The sequence below is a fragment of the Nannobrachium achirus genome, assembly GCF_963921795.1.
Source record: "Nannobrachium achirus genome assembly, chromosome: 14".
Lineage (NCBI taxonomy): Eukaryota > Metazoa > Chordata > Actinopteri > Myctophiformes > Myctophidae > Nannobrachium > Nannobrachium achirus.
This window is the reverse complement of record NC_137821.1, coordinates 22,533,348-22,551,163: the sequence shown is the minus strand read 5'-3', so window position 1 is coordinate 22,551,163 and position 17,816 is coordinate 22,533,348. Positions and strand designations below refer to the sequence as shown.

The window sequence follows — 17,816 nt, the reverse complement described above, 5'->3', positions numbered from 1 at the left end:
AGTAAAATGTCTAAGCTCCGCATTGCGGCTGATATTAAAGCTAACAAGCAAACAACAAGCCAACAGCGCGACACACTGCTAGCTTGCATTTAGTTTGTTAGCTAACCTTTTAGCGTGTAGGCCTATATCTGTTCTTGTGTGTGGGGTGAAAATAACATAAGTTGTAGAAGATCCCGTATCTATATCGCCTACTTCACGAGCAAATAATGGAGGGAACTGATCTTTCACAGCAAAAATCTTTCTTTCTCTCTGTCTGTATGTCTCTCTCTCTCTCCGTTTCTTGCACTCCCTCTCTCTCTGCATGGGTGTGTGTGTGGTGGTGATGGTGGGGGAGGGGCTCAGAGGTCAGTGCAGCGCTCCTGTTTGCTGTAGTGGTCAAACTGGCTCTTCCAGTGCATCATGTAGGACGACCAGCGATGGAACTCCACCTTCCACTGGCGCTCCGCCTCGTCAATGTTGTCTGGAGACGAGAGAGAGAGAGAGAGAGAGAGAGAGAGAAGACTGGGTTAGAAAGATTCCTTCATGTGTGTGGTAACGATTGAGTTTTGAGCTTTAGGCCTAGAATTATTGAATGCTTTAACCAGTGAAAAATAGCAGATATACAAGCTCACAGCGCGGCACCGAGTGCCGCGTGAAAATGTGTGCAAATCTTTGAATATATGTATTTTCAAAGCGAATGTTTGTAACTCAAATTTTGCTTCTGGGTGGTCCCTGGAACTAAACATTTTGACATGGGGGTCCGTGGCCAAATAAATATCATTTTTGGGGTCCTTCACATGAAAAGGTTTGAGAACCACTGACATAGTAGTCTCTCAAGAACAGACAAACTGAGCTCCAGTTAAGTGAAAAGGACCTTTTCTTTGACGATGGCTAGCCAGATTGCTGACATAGAAACATAGGTTTTTCAAAAAACCTTAGAAGGATTCTAAAGACACTTATAGAATCGGGTCAAAATTCAAATTTTCAAGATTTTTCAAAAATAGCAGATCTACAAGCTCGCAGAGTGCCACGCTGTGATCTTGTATATCTGCTATTTTTCAATAGTTAAAGCATAAAATAATGATACACAAAATGTGTACCCGTTCTAAATGGGTAAATAAAAAAAATTATAGGCTAATTGGTCTTCACTAACTAAGACGAAGCCTGAAAATAAGCTACCGTACATCTATAAGCTCACAATGTGTCGTAGATGGGGTGTGTTGTGAGCTTATAGGCTATAGATTTTCTATGTGCAACACTGTCGTACGACAGAGTATAAATTGGGCATATCTCTCTTCTCACTTTAAGGACAGTTATGATTGATTGACTGAATACTTTATTAGTCAAAAAGAATTCCGTAACCCCAAAAGTCCTATTCTGTCCCTTTTCTGATAGGACAATATAATGTCCAATCAGACTGGATTGGTCCAACTTCACGTGACATCACAATATGTCATATAAATGGTAAGACTGAATTCATCACAGGAACAGTACAATCTTTTTCCTAGGGGATTACTCACGACTCGCATCAGTGCAACCACACTTGCAATTTCCCAGAATTGCACCTTTCTAATATTCTGTGCATACAATCCATTATCACACCAAAGTACTGCACTTTATCATGTTCTCTCTGCCAACTTGTAAGCTAGCCCTTTGGTAATGAGTGAGAGCTGGCTAGCTGACGTTGGCCTGTTGTTGACCCTCTGAGACGGGGCTGACTGTTTATGAGCTGTTGAAGGATTTGTTGGCGGAGCAGAATAAACAACTGATTCATCGACAACATCGTACAGTTGTTCTCTCTCCCGGGACTTCATAAACACGTTGTAGAAGCGTTGGATCAGCCTGTGGCCTCCGATCACAACAGTGGCTCTCAACCTTTTCAGCTTACTTTTATATCAAAAGTCCCCCGGGTCAAACAAAATGGTACGATACGATAAAGACGATGGCATGCGCAGCTTATACTCTCTGCCATGAGAATGACTTTTGTTTACAACCGTAATGCACTGTTAGAGCATTTTATCTGACATGCTTTTGTAAACCCACATTGTAAACTGACTGTTTTCTGAGTAGCAGTTTTAATCTAATAGACAGAGAGCGATTTTCATATTGATCTGAGAGAATGCATGGTCGATAATTATGCCTCTTTCGGGACAATGAAAATTAGAGTAGAGTGAGATTAATATCAAACTGTAATGGCCAGACTGAACAGGAGTGGAGGCTGTGGGAGGGACAGAGACGGAACATAGCTGTAAGGTCACCTCTATGGAGGATAAATACAACCATCTAGAATGTCACACTCCAAATCTCTCATCACCTGACCTTCACCACTGCATCCATGCTCTTGGTTGTGGTCTGTTGTGATGGAAAAACTGAGCCTAGCAATGCGCGCGCACGCACGCACGCACGCACTTGTGTGCATGTGTGTGTGCGTGCGTTTGCGTGTGTGTGTGGGGGCATTCTGTCTGCGTTACTGACCATGCCCGGCATTCCTTTGCAAACCCAATCATTCTCGCCATCTGTTGAGGTCTTTTATAGCGGGGTGTTCTTAACAACTTTTCTCCCACAAAGAAACCCAGGCCTCTAGTTTCAGGGTGATAACATTAATGCTCATATCTGTATCGTGATTGATGGGTTTGGATCTTTATTGACACAGTGGCATCGGTGCTACCCTTCAACACTGTGCCTTTATTGTATTTGACTTGAGTGGTTTGTGTGTTGTACCTTCTCTATAAATATAGGAGGAAGATGCAGCTTGCCGTGGTATTTTAAATTGATTTGAAAAGTCTAGTCGACAATAATGTCCCCGGAGAAGAGATTGATTTAGGATCAGAATTCATAGGCCCATGACTTAAGTATTAATCACTGCAACACTGAGTGAATTATTCAGAAAGCACTTTCATTTCAGCCCACAGAAAATAGCTGATCGTCAAGCTCAGAAAAACGTCACACTGCAACACGTTGTGAGCTTGTCGATCAGGCAATTTTCAGCAAAGTCTTTCCCCACAATAGCACAAAACAAATCGTACCTGTCGGGCAGAAACCTTGTATCTCCCAGTTTCAAATGTGCAAGTTTGTTCGTAAATTAAAGCCCTGCGTCATCATACAAGGCTGTCGCACAAAACTAGTGAAAATAGCAGATCTTCAAGCACACAACGCCTCGCGGTGCGAGGCGTTGTGTGCTTCTAGATCGGCTATTTTCACTAGTTTAATTTATTTCTAAAGTGATAAATACAAAACAAACGGTGTTGGACGTACAAGATTTCCGCCCAACAACAATGAAATATACACCAGTATAGAACCCAGAGGGACTTTGCTCGACCATATAGGGGGCTTAAGTGGTAGTTCTTACCACTTACCAGTGATGTTGAGTAGGCGCGGTAGGAAGCGGTTCCAGAACGCACACAGCTGGTTGCGTAGACCTTTATGGATCTTCAGTGGCTCTGTGTTCAGGCCTACGTGTTTCTGTTCGCTGACGCTGAAGAGAGGCCAGCGCTTTCCACTATCCACCAGACCATCGTGGTTGACGTTGGGGTTTCTGGAGGGATGGAGAGAGAGTGGGTTAAAGATGGGGTGCCATGATTTTTTCCCCCTCTAAAACATGATTATCTACTATCTAACATATAATTTTCGGAATGTCTGAGTGTCTGTCTGTCTGAAACAGCGTTTCTCCTCAATGGCTGGAGCAATTGATCTGAAATCGCATCACCATTAGCATATGAACACACCTGACATAACTGTGAAGCCCGTTTGTCACTTTCACAAATCATATGCTGTATATTAGCATTTTTATGGTGTATCTACTATCTATTCTGCATCTAGCATGAGGCATATCTATTCTGCATCTAGCATGAGGCAACATGTTTAACCAGCTGTGTGTGTGTGTGTGTGTGTGTGTGTGTGTGTGTGTGTGTGTGTGTGTGTGTGTGTGTGTGTGTGTGTGGGCGGGCGGGCGGGTGGGCGCGCGGGCGGGGGGGTGGGGGTTGTCTGGCCCTGTCACAGAATGATGTTGTCCAGAAATCATGCAGATCGGTACACAGTATCTCTATAGCCATTAAACGAAACGGGTATTTCTTACATTGATGCTCCTACATAATTATCATGCAAGCACCAGTTAAAGTTACTTTCCATCCCTCATATACTGTGTGCACAGTGCACATCCCATAACCCACACACTGCACATCATTTCGGAGCTCATATCTTTGAACGGGTAAGGGCTAGTTATAATTATACTAGGAGGAAGATTTTTTCCAATAAAGTGTACAGAAAGAGTTAAAATTATGTTTTTATGTGGCCACACCCACCAGTTCATTGGTATGCGTGGTTGTCATGGTGGGTGGAGCTAAATCCCAAACAGAAAGGCAATACATAATTGCTCATAACAACCACACCAGGGGGTCTAATGAAGTACTGTCAACCTCCTAGACACATGAAAACCAGAAAAAGTACAAAACTATGGCACCGCCTCTTTAAGGACAGTGTACCTTTGTGTTTGGAAACGTGCGTGCATACAGTGTGTGTGTGTGTGTGTGTGTGTGTGTGTGTGTGTGTGTGTGTGTGTGTGTGTGTGTGTGTGTGTGTGCGTGCGTGCGTGTGTGTGCCTGTGATTCTGAATGTGTATGGTTCCGAATAAGTTAGCGATTTTAAGGTGGACACTTGAAGCTTTAAGCAAGGGATAATCAATAGTCATGCTGGTCATTATTGAAAAATGAACCCACAACATGGTGATTGGACCTGTCAGGGTCCAATCAGGGATTCTACAACAACAAAATGATTTAATTGATTTCAAAGGGATTTAACTGAGTACAGTTACTTGACACCACAATGTTTCACCACATTTGAAACCCATTAAACTTCCATTAAACATGCATTGCTCATATCTTCCGTATGTGACTCATCATCACGCCTCACATCCGCAATACTGTCCACCTCGTCAATAGTGTTGCCACGCGTCTTTCAGTCTAACACGTCACTCACCCTGTGCGGGCGAAGTTGGCCCAGTATCTCATCATCCTGCGGCTCAGTTTCTCCTCCTCGTAGGTGTAGTTGAGCCTCTTTTCCAGCGGCAGACCAAAGACGAACTCGATCTCGTATCCGTGGATGACCCCCATCCACTCTGGCCACACCAGGTTGGACGCGCGGTGGTCAAACAGGTACAGGTAGACTCCTCCTGGAGGGACGCAGAGATAGGCCACCATGGTGGAGGGAGGAAGAACCATGTGAGGAAAGGAGAAGGAAAGGAATGAGATAAATATGTGGTTAGAAACAGGGAAGAATGTTAGAGAGGCAGGGGCTGACATTTCTACAAGGGCCTTTTGGTGAAAATAGCGAAAATAGCATTGGAGGGCAATTCTTTCAACATAAAATGCTGCATTTAAGTTCAGCAGAGTTTGGACATGGTAATTCTATTGAATGCTGCCTTCAGGTATGGCATGGAAAAGCCATTACTTTCACCATAGTAAAAACTGCATTCATGGTCTGGAGAGGGCACTTTTTACAAATGAAAGGGCAGGGGCTCAAGCCCCCTTTGATCTCTATGTGTGTACGTGCCGGGGTTAGGAAACGGGAGAAGAAGAGTGTGTGCAGGCAGACAGAGAAGTTATTTTTGTCCATTCTCTCTGTTTCAGAATTGTTGTTGTTACTGTATGTCACGATATTATTTCAATATCATTCCACAACAAGACAAGTTGTTCGTCTCTGCTATTCCCCCTTCCCCCAGATTGTTTTAATTACAAAATGAAAACAATCTGTTGTGATCATGGTGTTCCTGGTCCTCCAACAACAGATCGTTATAATGAAAACATTTCTCCAGTCTATTTGTCATTGCACAAAGTTGGATAAGTTGTTTATCACAACCTCCCTACCCGGCTTCACACACATGAAAATAGCCAATTGCCGGAGGCACCGTGGAGATTGATTGAATACTTTATTAGACATAAAATGCGACACGAGTGCAGTCAAAACACTTGCGGCCTTGTTTCCAATGGGGTCCTATTATTTATTCAATTCATCAAGGGTTGAATCCTCCACGATGCCTTGAACTTTACCACTTCACCATGCGGGTGACCCCAAAACCATGTTAAATATTCCCTTCTAAAAATGTAGATCTCACGGGCTGTAACTATTGATTATTTTATTAGCGATTATTCCATGAATTAAGTAATGATTTATTTCAGCCCTACATAAACCAATGGCTTCCCACCGTCCATATTTTTACATACAGTCTATGGCAGGCACACACTCATGCACGCACGCACGCATATACACACACACACACACACACACACACACACACACACACGCACACGCACACGTTGCTGCTGCATCGAGGTCCTACCTTGTGAGTTTCCGTTGTTGCCTCTGAGGGCGAAGGACCGTGCGAAGTGCGCGAGGGGACAGATGACGTTTTGGTCTCCCACGACGTCGTCCAGACCGTCGCGGTTCTTCACGCCGTTGTTCTCGTCCATCCAGTCGGTGTACTGCAGCACCACCGCCTCCAGACCGATGTCGTTGGCATGAGGAACGCTCCACTTCACGCCTAGCGGGGAGGACACAGAGTATACGACGATGTCATTAGCATAGAACTGGGAGGAAGGAGCACAAGAAGCTTGGACGACAGGGATATATGCCTGATATACTTTATTGCACATGGTGTCACGCAGGAAGATATCTGATCTGTAAGTTCACTATGCGTCACATCACCTTAAAACGGTATACCTTTAAACATTATAGCTAAAACGGCCTATAGCTCAAAACAATACATACTAATATGGTATAGCTTAAAACTATATACCTTAACATTAATATACACTATATAATTGACATAATCTTTTTTAATATTGTTTTCTTTAAAAGTTATTATTTATATAAAAGTGTATTTTCATTTTGATACTGCTAAAAGGGAACTTAAAAGTATACTACATTGGTTCCATTGATCCAAGTCAGAACACGATTGGTGAATCTCTCATCACGATGATTTGTTGATCACAGTGAAGAGGAGCGTACCTGCAGTGCCGGTTCTAGGACTCAAGTGGCCCTATGCAAGATTATTTTAGGTGGCCCCTCACTAACGGAGTGAGAGGCCACCTAAAATAATCTGTAGCACCAGATCGAAATGTTCTTTTTGGAGGCATATTGACTTGCTCATGAATCAAGTACAGGCAGCCAGGCCTAGAGTGATGTTTGGGATTATGAGGAAGGAGGAAGGGGAGCGCATATTAAAATAATAACGCTAGTTTTTGGATAGGGGATACATGACATAATTTAACAATAATATTATGTTTAAAAAATATCTTCTTCCTGTGATGTGGCCCCCTTATTGGTTGTGGCCCTAAGCGGCCGCTTATGTTGCTTATACCAGGAACCGGCCCTGCGTACCTGCCAGGAAGTCCTCTCTAGAAATGAGGCTTTCGTTGTCCTTGCTGAAGCCGGGCGCTCCGTACAACAGGAAATAGGAGCCTTCATCCTGGTTGACTCCCAGCAGGATCTGAGTGTCCTTGAAGTTTCCAGAGTTGAGCATGGCCTCAGGGGAGTCAGGCAAGTTGTCTCCATCCACCACGGGGACAAAGGAGAAACGGAACAGAGCATCCGACCATGGCAGCACCTGACCACACCAAATAACATTGTTGACATTTATTTAACTTTATTACCCGGCTTGTTTGAATGAATGCTTGATTCTGATTGGTCAGTTGCTGAAATCAGCGGTCTGTTATTTCTGGATAACAGACCGCTCCGCTCTATAACAGGCCGCTGCCTAATCAAATACTCAGAGCACCCGCTGCAGTCAAGCTGCACTGCGTGAATCTTGTGCTGTATCCAACATGTCAGCCATGTAAACAACCACACAGCGACATTTAGAACTAAACGTTGCTCTCAAGAATGTTTTTAAAAATATTTTAAGCGAGAAATAGACAACGTAGTATCAGAAAATGGATTCTATCTAATCAGCACTTCCTTGTTTTCCAAGGCGACCGTGTCGCACTGGGGGGGGACGCCCAGCACAACACTTGTGGAACACTTCCAGCCATCTGTAAACAAGGAAATACTTTGTTTTGTTTTTAGTTTTGAGTCAAATTATTAATTTTATTTAGTAGCCGGGTAATAAGCTGGATAAATACTGGCTCCTTGGGGGTTGTCCATATATAACATCCCTTCGAACTGATAACTCAGTCCGTCGGGATGTTATATATGGACAACCCCCACGGAGCCAGTATTTATTTTATCCCTTACATGTTAAAGATGGCGTGACGTCCCTATTGTATAGGGCCGTATCTTCTGCTACCTCACATTTCGAATAGATTCTGATTCTTGGGGTCATCACGATTCAATTCAAAATGAATTGCCAATCAATTAACAACCAAGTGAAGCCTAGTTATTTTCAACAGCTCGAACAAAAATTATAATACCAGAAAGGCTTGCTTGTAAACATTCTTGGCTTTGATGGTATCTTAGATTAGCGGTTGTGCTATTTGATACAGAAACACAACATAATTGCCTTAACGAATGCATTAACGAATGTCAATAAACGTCAGCTTGATTTTTGGAAATTGTGAATCAATTCTGAATCGCAGTTAATAAGAATCACTATTCTTACATGAATCCTTTTTTTTCAACACTCCTACTATTTTAAGCATAATGTATATGGGCTGAACAACTTGACTGAATTATCAACGTTCACTTAAATTATCAAAGTTCACTGAAAAAGACTATTGTACAAGCCTCTTGCAGGTGGAAACAGTTAATACCGTACCAGCCACTCCTGGTCGATCAGCTCCTGTGCAGATCTGGTGCGCATGCAGTCCACCAGCTCAGTGTCGTTGCCGCCGTTGCAGCCCACCAGCTTGGCCAGCTGCGTGGCCCGCCTGCGTGCCTCGCCGGGGGTGACCGAGGCCCAGGGGCAGTTGGGGACGCCGCTCTGCAGGATGGCCCTGGTGAAGAGGGGACGGCTGTCGGGCATCAGGAGGTGGTAGCCCACCGAGGCACCGCCGGCGCTCTCGCCAAAGATAGTCACCTGGGGGGTGGCAAGAGAAGATGTTCAACACTGGAGGTACCATTTCAATCAATTATGTCACAACATAAAATTGCTAAAGGCATTGAAGGAAGCCTGAGCTCAGTTCAGGGCTCTCCCCCATAGGTTGGCAGAGGGAGAGGATTACAGCTTATTTATGTAATTGGCACTGGGTGAAAAATGGGTTACAAAATCGTGGGATAAAAATTTAAGTAATACATAAGCACAACATTTTACTGTTTTGTTCATTAATTCTTTCTTTCTTTTTTTTTGGGGGGGGGGGGGGGGGGGAGAAGACGACAGCTAGCCCCATGGGCATGGCCTTCCTTAAAGTAACAAGAAATCTTGTGAAATAAAATGTTGTCAACCAATCATCAAGGACGATGATACACGTAAGAAGAAGAAGAATTGATTGTTTTTAAATGGAGACAGACAGGAATTAGGGAGAGAGAGATATGGGGAGAGGGAACGGGACTCGAACGATGCACTGCTAGGCCAGCGGTCTGGGCTGGCCACGGTTTAGTTTTTTGGAATAGGCTAATTTACGTATTACAGTGGTTCTAAACCTTTTTCTGGAACGGGTCCCAGAAGCATTTGAGGCCCACCTATCTGACCACTTAACGTCAAGTTAAGTGGTCACTTGGGACATTATTTGAAGCGTACCTGCTTGGGGTTTCCTCCGAAGAAGTGGATGTTGTCCTGGACCCACTGCAGCGCCAGCCTCTGGTCGAGCAGGCCCACGTTGCCCGGGGCCTCGTTGGAGCCGTGCAGGGCCAGGAAGCCGAACGCACCGATGCGGTAGTTCATAGAAACCACGATCACCGTCTCTGTGTGGGCCAGGTACTTGCCGTCATACACGTCCAGAGACGACGAACCGCTGTAGAAACCTGCAGAGCACATGGGTCAACACACGTTAGTTTGGGTTAGATACTGTAGGAACCAAATGGAACCTTACAGGTCTGTAACTCTGAGAGTACAGAGTAGACCCGTACACATATTACCGGTAGTATAATGGCAATTTCACCAATGATTTTGCGCATTACTTTACGGGTTGTGGTGAGGATGATCCTACGCAGTATGACACAGAAACAAACAATGTAATGTCCAGTCCAAAAGTTTCCAGTTTGAGGTGCATTTATTGACATGAAGGTTTTCAGTTGAGAATGAAACATACCATTGATATTGCAGTTTTGGGTTCTGAGGTGGTTTCCTGTACTGTTTGTTTGTCTGCTGGTCTGCTGGTAAGAAGGGTGTGCTCCTCAACCCGTGTCCTAGTCCTACTGAATCTGCTGAATGCTTCACCCAAGGCCCTCAAGTAACCTACCCAGTGCAGAAATCTAGAGCCCACCACCTAGTGTCTGTTAAACAAAACTGCATCTAAATCAGAAATAATAGGCCTAACATAATGGCTCCTACAGGTAGGATTCCCCCGACTTTTTTGACTTGAGAACTACCTTTAAAATGACCAGCTCAACATGATCTACCAACCTATTTCTTATTTTTATTTTTACCTGAGAGGGCTTTGGAATAGCGGCACTGGCGTTACATATAAGACAAACACACTTGGAATGGGAAATATTGGGGAAAAAATGTCCAGGCTCTTTGTAATGCTACTAACTAAAACAAAGCATTGCATTTGGAGGTTTGCCTACTTTAGAAGCTATGAAGGGAGCTGCCAGGCCCTTCTTGATGTCAATCAATTAAGTCACCCTAATTCAAGTGACAGAAGCCAAAAAGGGCGGTTTTGTGACTTTGAATTATATGTTTATATGTTTTTAGGGGTACGTCATGTGGTCTACCTGCACAGGCTTTGTGATCTACTGGTAGATCATGATCTACCATTTGGGCATCTTTGTGACCCCAATCTACAATGTAAAATCCTCAGTGTTAATTTAACTCTGAGAGTTTACAAATGGAACTTAATGGACGTAATAGTCCAAACACTCTAGTCTGTAGCAATGATTATTATCACAATATAGAACAAAATTCTCACTTTTAACTGGTTACTAATTCTGTAGCCTATCAATCAGTAGATATCAAGTCCAGCTAGAAGGTCACAGGTAATTGTAATTGACAGTGTGTGAGTGAGTTAGAGGGTCAGGACTCAGGACCCATGTTATGGATTCCCCACCCTCCCGCCAAATAGGTCAAAGGTCAATACCACAGTGCAAGGTCAAGGTTGGTCTGTGTGCAAGGTCTGTTGTCCAATCAGAGGCTCATATATACCAGTTAAGTACCATGCATAGTAGTACATAAGAACCACAGGAATACATAAGCAACAGAGGGTGAGAGAAATTTCGTCCGGTTGATCCGGTCTGTCTCTCCGTACTCCGGATGATTTAGATCTGTATACGGACCCTTACGGACAGCTCCCAACTGGACGGACTGAACGTACAAGATGTATCCGTAGCAAGAAGTACCCACGACCACCATTATAAAACATAGGCGCAGTAGTGATGAAAATTACTTTAACTCTGCTCTAACAGCGGTTCTCAAACTGTGTGTCCCAATAATAAATATATTTTATCAAGAAACGGAAAAAAGGTCGTTACACAACAACTTGAAGAGGACGCCTCGACTCCTCACTCACACACACACACACACACACACACACACACACACACACACACACACACACACACACACACACACACACACACACACACACACGCACACACACACACTCAACAGTCATCAGCACAGACAGCGAGGCACACAAGTCACAAGAAGAGATGATGATGCGGCTCATTTATTACTTGGGAATTATGTTCAATATAGAGCAGGTGTGTACGTGTGTTTTGTTATAATTACTCCGGGTCCGCATCCATGTGGTTAAATTTGTACCCTCGCGGAGTTGCATTTACCGCGATAACGTTGCAGACAGACAGCAGAACCAGTCCAGACTGTTACCACGTATTTATACCAAACATCAAGGCGGGTCAAAAAATAAATCTGTGGTTCTACATATTTTGGCTAAATGCTTCGGTTTTTACACGTGTGAGAACCACCTTCATGTGGCGCGCGGCCCCAACGGGAGCAGAATTGGAGCAGAGAGCGGGTCGGCACATAAATAACGTGCATGTCTACTATGCATGGCGACGGATTTACCGTACGTAGTTTCTCACCCAAAACGTACACAAAATCAAGAATACGTAACTATAAATGGCCCTTTAAAACTAGCATCACAGTGGCTAGAATGTTTCTGCCAAACTCAGCGAAGAGAACTTTCAAAGACACTTCTATACTAGTAATAACCTATTTGCATCGAGATAGATGAACCATAACCAAGAAAAGGCTCCTGTCTTAGCGCTAAGCGCAGCAGAAGTGTTTATATATTTTTCTTTGCTCCCACACACAACACACGTTTAATGATGTACTGTAAACCAGTGGTTCTCAACCTGTGGGTCGAGACCCCTCTGGGGGTCCCCAAATAATTTTGGGGGGTCTCCAGATGATTAACTTGATGTGCAACACTGTTTTCTCACTCAACAGTAAACAAACCAGCATAAACTTTAAGTGCATAGAGGGTATCTGCACATTTCTAAAGTGACAATTTAAGGACTTTTTAATACCACTAAAATGACAAATTAAATATTGGTCAAATTGTCAAATATTAGCGGCAGAAATTGGGAAAATAGCCGATCTACATGCTCACAACGCCTTGCAACGCAAGGCGTTGTGAGCATGTAGATCTGCTATTTTCACAATTGGACTGTGTTATACAAAATGTAATGCCTCAACTCTTAGTACTCTTAGGGTGTGGGGGGGTCCCCAGTTAAAATATAATTATTTTGGGGGTCGCGGCCCTGAAAAGGTTGAGAACTACTGCTGGAAACGAGCATGTCGAGCAACACTTAAAACAGTGATGCAGCAACAGTGCAGCAGAACAGACTTTGTTTTGTAGCTTTTGTTGCTGTTAACGTGAACATAATACTGTATAAGAGCCTAGCAGCCTCTAAAGTGTGTGCTGTCACAGTGCTGACTGAGGGTGTAACGGTGGAGCCTCCTGAGTCAGGACACACATGTCCTGAAATGACCCAGGATCACATCTCATGATGAGTGTCTCTCTGCCCCTGAGAGTCCCCTTCACTCCCTCTGATTTCTCACATGGCCCTCTTCTAGCGCCACCATCAGGCCGATTTTTGCAAAACACATTTTGGACACTCCTACATACTACTGGATACTCCTTTGGATACTCCTGCTCCTACAGATTTTGCCCTAAAATCACGCAAAGCGGTACACAGTATCTCTAAAGTCATGTCATCAACATGGATCTGTCCCTTTTCCCATATTCCCTCCTGATTGGCTACGATAGCCTTCTAAAGTTTGTGTTGGACAAATTGGACTACCCTTGTAACTAATCGGTAAATCTTAAATCCCCAAAAACCAGATAGCTGTCACAGTCACAGACTTTGCCTGTCTTGTCTAGTTCTTGTATTTCTATGTGTTGGATTCATGTTCTAGTTCTCATGGTTCTATGTTGTCTACCCAGCTGTATCTCATGTGTAATCAGTCGTCATGTGTATATTAGTCTTGTTCCCCAGTCCTTGTCGAGTCATTGTTTGGTGTCACGTCATGCTTTGTGTTAGTTTGTGATTGTGAAGTTCTCTCTAGTTATAATAAATCAGTCACCCGATGTTGGGTTTTCAACTCTGCCTGACTTGCCGTCCTGCTTGGGTCCTCACCATACCACCAGATCGTGACAATAGCCTTTGAGGGTGGTCGGTCACACACACATTTTGCTATGTTATTAAAGGAGTAGTTCACCCCCAAAATGAAAATGTTCTATTGATTACTAATGCCATGGAGAGTAGAGTTCAATAATATTTTTTGGTTTTTGTCACATTCCTAAGACAAAAATTTGATTCGAGTAAATTTACCCCCATTGATTCCGGAACGAATGGGGGTACATTTATTTTTATCTCATTTTTGTCTTAGGAATGCGACAAAAAACTAAAAATATTATTGAACTCTACTCTCCATGGCATGAGTAATCAATAGAAAAAAAGTCATTTTGGGGGTGAACTACTCCTTTAAGTGGAAGTAAATAAAGGAAAGCAAACCACACACAACAATAAAATGACATGAATGGGGAAAAAAAGAAAAAAGTGTAGACAAACTGAGTGTTGAAAATAGCACATAAACACGAGATGAGGTGCAAGTAATTATTAAGGAGAAATGTGACTGATAACATTTCATGACTTTATCAGTGAGTAGACTACTTTTACTTTTGGTACTTTAAGTACACTTTTACTCAAGTACATTTTGAATTCCGGACTTTTACTTGTAACAAGAGTATTCTTACATTATTGACTATTGATGCTTTTATTTTTCCCACCACTGTTTAGATCAGTGGTTCCCAGTGTCAACGTCAACGTTGGGAACGCTCCCGTTTTAATCAATGAAGGGTGCTCCACTGCTGACGTCAACGTGAACGTCGGACGCTCCGGTGATGGCGTCCAAACTAAAAAATTGCCCGGGTTACATTTTTTGACGCCGTCTACAACAGTCCAGTCATGTAAATTATGATTAAATGCATTGTATATTTAAATGTATCCACAACTTTCCAACATCCCATCGTGCATTGCGCAGAAGTTGCATGGAGCTTCCGGCGCCGCAGCCGAGTGTGATCTACAAGCTCACAACGGTTGCATCTGCGACACAACGTGAGCTTGTATGTCTGCTGTTAACCGGAAGTGTGGTGCAAAATATTCTCCAGTAAATTCCCGCGGAAAGAGGTGGATATACGTGCTTTTCTGCTGATGGCTATCCATTCACGTCTTTCACAAGGGTGACTTGTGACTAGCGTATTTTTTATGTAATTACAGTGGTCTTTGATAAAATTGTGTACAAACACAACAGGCTATAATCATGGAAAAAAAGTGGTCAGTGGTGCATTGCTGCTCTCTGCTGTGAACATAAGTTCTCGTTCACATTCAGGTCACGAATAGTTTTATTCCTGTTTGAAAGTGATTTTCATGTTGTTTTGGAAATGGGCTATATTGCCATTAATGAATACCTCACAGTCAGCCCCTGCGCTGCAGTGGAGCCGGTCGGACGTCAATGTGACGGCGTCAATGAAGCCGTCACGACGCAGAGCAACGCAACGCTCGCGGTGGAGCCCTGGCCTTAGGGGGGTGGGTCTAAATGGACCCATACAAGTCTGTAACTCTGACCGTTTCATTTGTACACAGTCAGAGTTTAGAGGGAGACCTTGAAATGTGAAAGTTTGAGAAACACTGGGTTGGATCATGTGTGTGTGTGGTGCTGCGGTCCTTACCTCCGCCGTAGATCCACACCATGACGGTGAGGTTGTGTGGCCTCGCGGACGATGGCACCCACACGTTGAGGTACAGACAGTCCTCACTCATCTCCCTGTTGGGGTTCCACATCTCAGTGCCCTGGAGGTATGGGTGCAACACTTCATCAGACTTCATCAAACTTAATTGATTTAATAAAATCAATAAAATACCTGTATAATTCATAAACAATCCTTGTTTTGTATATATATATATATATATATAAATAAAAATAAACGTTTAAAAACAAATGCCTTCTAAATCAGTGGTTCTTAAAAAAATTATCTAAATAGCGTGTTGTGGGCTTGCAGATTGGCTAGGTTCACAACACTGTTGTGTTAAAAATACGAAACAAATATTCACAATAGATTTGTTTAACTTTTCTACATTCATGATTTGAATAGAATAAAATAAAATAAAATAAACAAAACAAAATTAAACACAATTATTCGATTAACAGAAAATGTCATCAATAGAATAATCAGTAAGGAAATACTATAATAGGTTGTAGCTTTATTGTGGTCTTTAGTATATGGTATTAAATGTTGTTACAAGTGCCTCCATATGCTGTTACACGTTACAATGGCCCGACTCTACACTCCTTGACTGTCAAACCATAACCTCCACCCCTCAATTCTCACATGGCCCTCTTCTAGCGCCACCATGAGGCAGATTCTTGCTAAACACATTTTTGGACACTGCTCCTACATATTTTGCCCTAAAATCACACAAAGCGGTACACAGTATGTCTAGAGTCATGTCATCAACATGGATCTGTCCCATTTCCCACATTCCCTCCTGATTGGCTACGACTGCCTTCTAAAGTTTGTGTATGCGACGCGACGGTCGCTTATCTCCCGATTAGGGAGTCTTACTTTTTACAATTGCCTCCATATGCTGTTACACGTTACAATCGCCCTGACTCTAATATTGTTTGTTATATAATAAACATCCTGTGACTTTTTACAGGTAGAACACACATACAAGTTACCCACATAGAAATTACAATTATTTTTTGATAATTCAGCCAAAACCTCAAATGGTTACGACTGCGACTGGTCTCCCCTACCTGGAATCCCGGGTACGTGGTGTCCACAAACTGGTAGCATGCATTGGGGTAGGAGTCGGCTTCATAGACGTCCGTCCACACCCGCTTGGGCTCGGCGCGGCGGAACCGCCGCTTGCCCACCGGCGGCTCGGCGAAGGGGATGCCCAGGAAGGCGGTGACGTGGTCGTGGCCGCGCCCGGGCACGGCCTGCCGTATGCCGCGCACCCGCCCGGCGTGCGTCTGCACCACCAGCTCGCCGTCGCTCTGGGCGACGGACGGAGACGCCAGGAGGGAGAGGAGGAGGAGGAGGGGAGCGAGGAGGAAGAGGAGGGAGAGGGAGGAGGAGGAGGAGGAGTGCATGATTATGGCGGTGGTCGGCACCGGAGGTTGTCGGGACTCCGGGAGTTAGGATCTGTGACGTGTCACGCCTGGAAGAGAGAGAGAGAGATAGAGAGACAGAGAGACAGTTAACATGAGATGTATGAAATAGCATCATTCACACCATGATGGGGGAGCAAGTAAGGACATTCAAAACCGGATCAACAAGGCATAAATCTGGAAATCAAATCAATACAGCACCAAAACAAACTCCGGATTTACCAAAGCTGCATTCTCTAACACTATTTTACAGTGCAGAATGCTGGAAAACTACAGGGAGCAGAGTGCCAACAATCTTAACTGATGTTTTGAAGATCACACAAAAGAAAATGTTCTTGTGGTTATGGGCTCCCGACACAGTCTCACTACAACAATAATTAGCCTACTTTAAGAAAGTAGTCCCGGCTACTGACTGCACAAACCAGCAGGTTGCCGTGCAAATAAATGGAAGGTTTTGAGTGGTACGTATCCTTGTGTCTTGTTTTAAAATGCTTTGTGAAACCTTGCTCACAGGACGAAGGAATTACTCCTACATTGTGAACAGGGACTACAAGATCAATAGTGTAAACAAGACATGGGCTCAGTGATACTGACGTGTGTCCTTTCTACCGTAGGTGTGTGTGTGTGTGTGTGTGTGTGTGTGTGTGTGTGTGTGTGTGTGTGTGTGTGTGTGTGTGCGTGCGTGCGTGCGTGCGTGCGTGCGTGCGTGCGTGCGTGCGTGCGTGTGTGTGTGTGTGTGTTTTATTGAGTGTTTTACAATGGGACTTGGTCAGCCAATAAGAATAAAGTGATGGAACTATCCATTTTAGAATGTACTTAAAAAAACAGCTTTAAGGCATTTTTAAAAGGCCCAGTCAGTGATCCATACGTGAACAAAGAGCAAGAGAACTGCCGTTAAATAGAGGTAGAATCACAAGTGTGACAGACAAAGAGAAGTACGACAAGAGAGAGAGCGAGGGGGGGGGGGTGGAGACACAGAGTTGATAGTACAGAAAAAGAGGATATGAAATATTCAACACATCAAGGCAACACAAAGCAGAGTGTCCAGTTTCCACACACTGGTGCACACATCACACACACGCACACACAAACAGATTTTTAACCCTAA

At 43.7% G+C, this 17,816-nt stretch overlaps 1 protein-coding gene across 1 annotated transcript; it reads right to left on the bottom strand.

Annotated features, from left to right (window-relative positions):
* Positions 1 to 338: 338 nt before the first annotated feature.
* Positions 339 to 16,690, bottom strand: ache (acetylcholinesterase (Yt blood group); the record flags this gene model as incomplete). The annotated part of the gene is made up of 9 exons (XM_080741477.1): positions 339 to 460; positions 3,336 to 3,514; positions 4,954 to 5,146; positions 6,314 to 6,514; positions 7,354 to 7,579; positions 8,726 to 8,986; positions 9,647 to 9,870; positions 15,264 to 15,384; positions 16,352 to 16,690. 9 exons carry the CDS (start codon positions 16,688 to 16,690, stop codon positions 339 to 341), a joined length of 1,866 nt encoding a protein of 621 aa, XP_080597603.1.
* Positions 16,691 to 17,816: the final 1,126 nt, after the last annotated feature.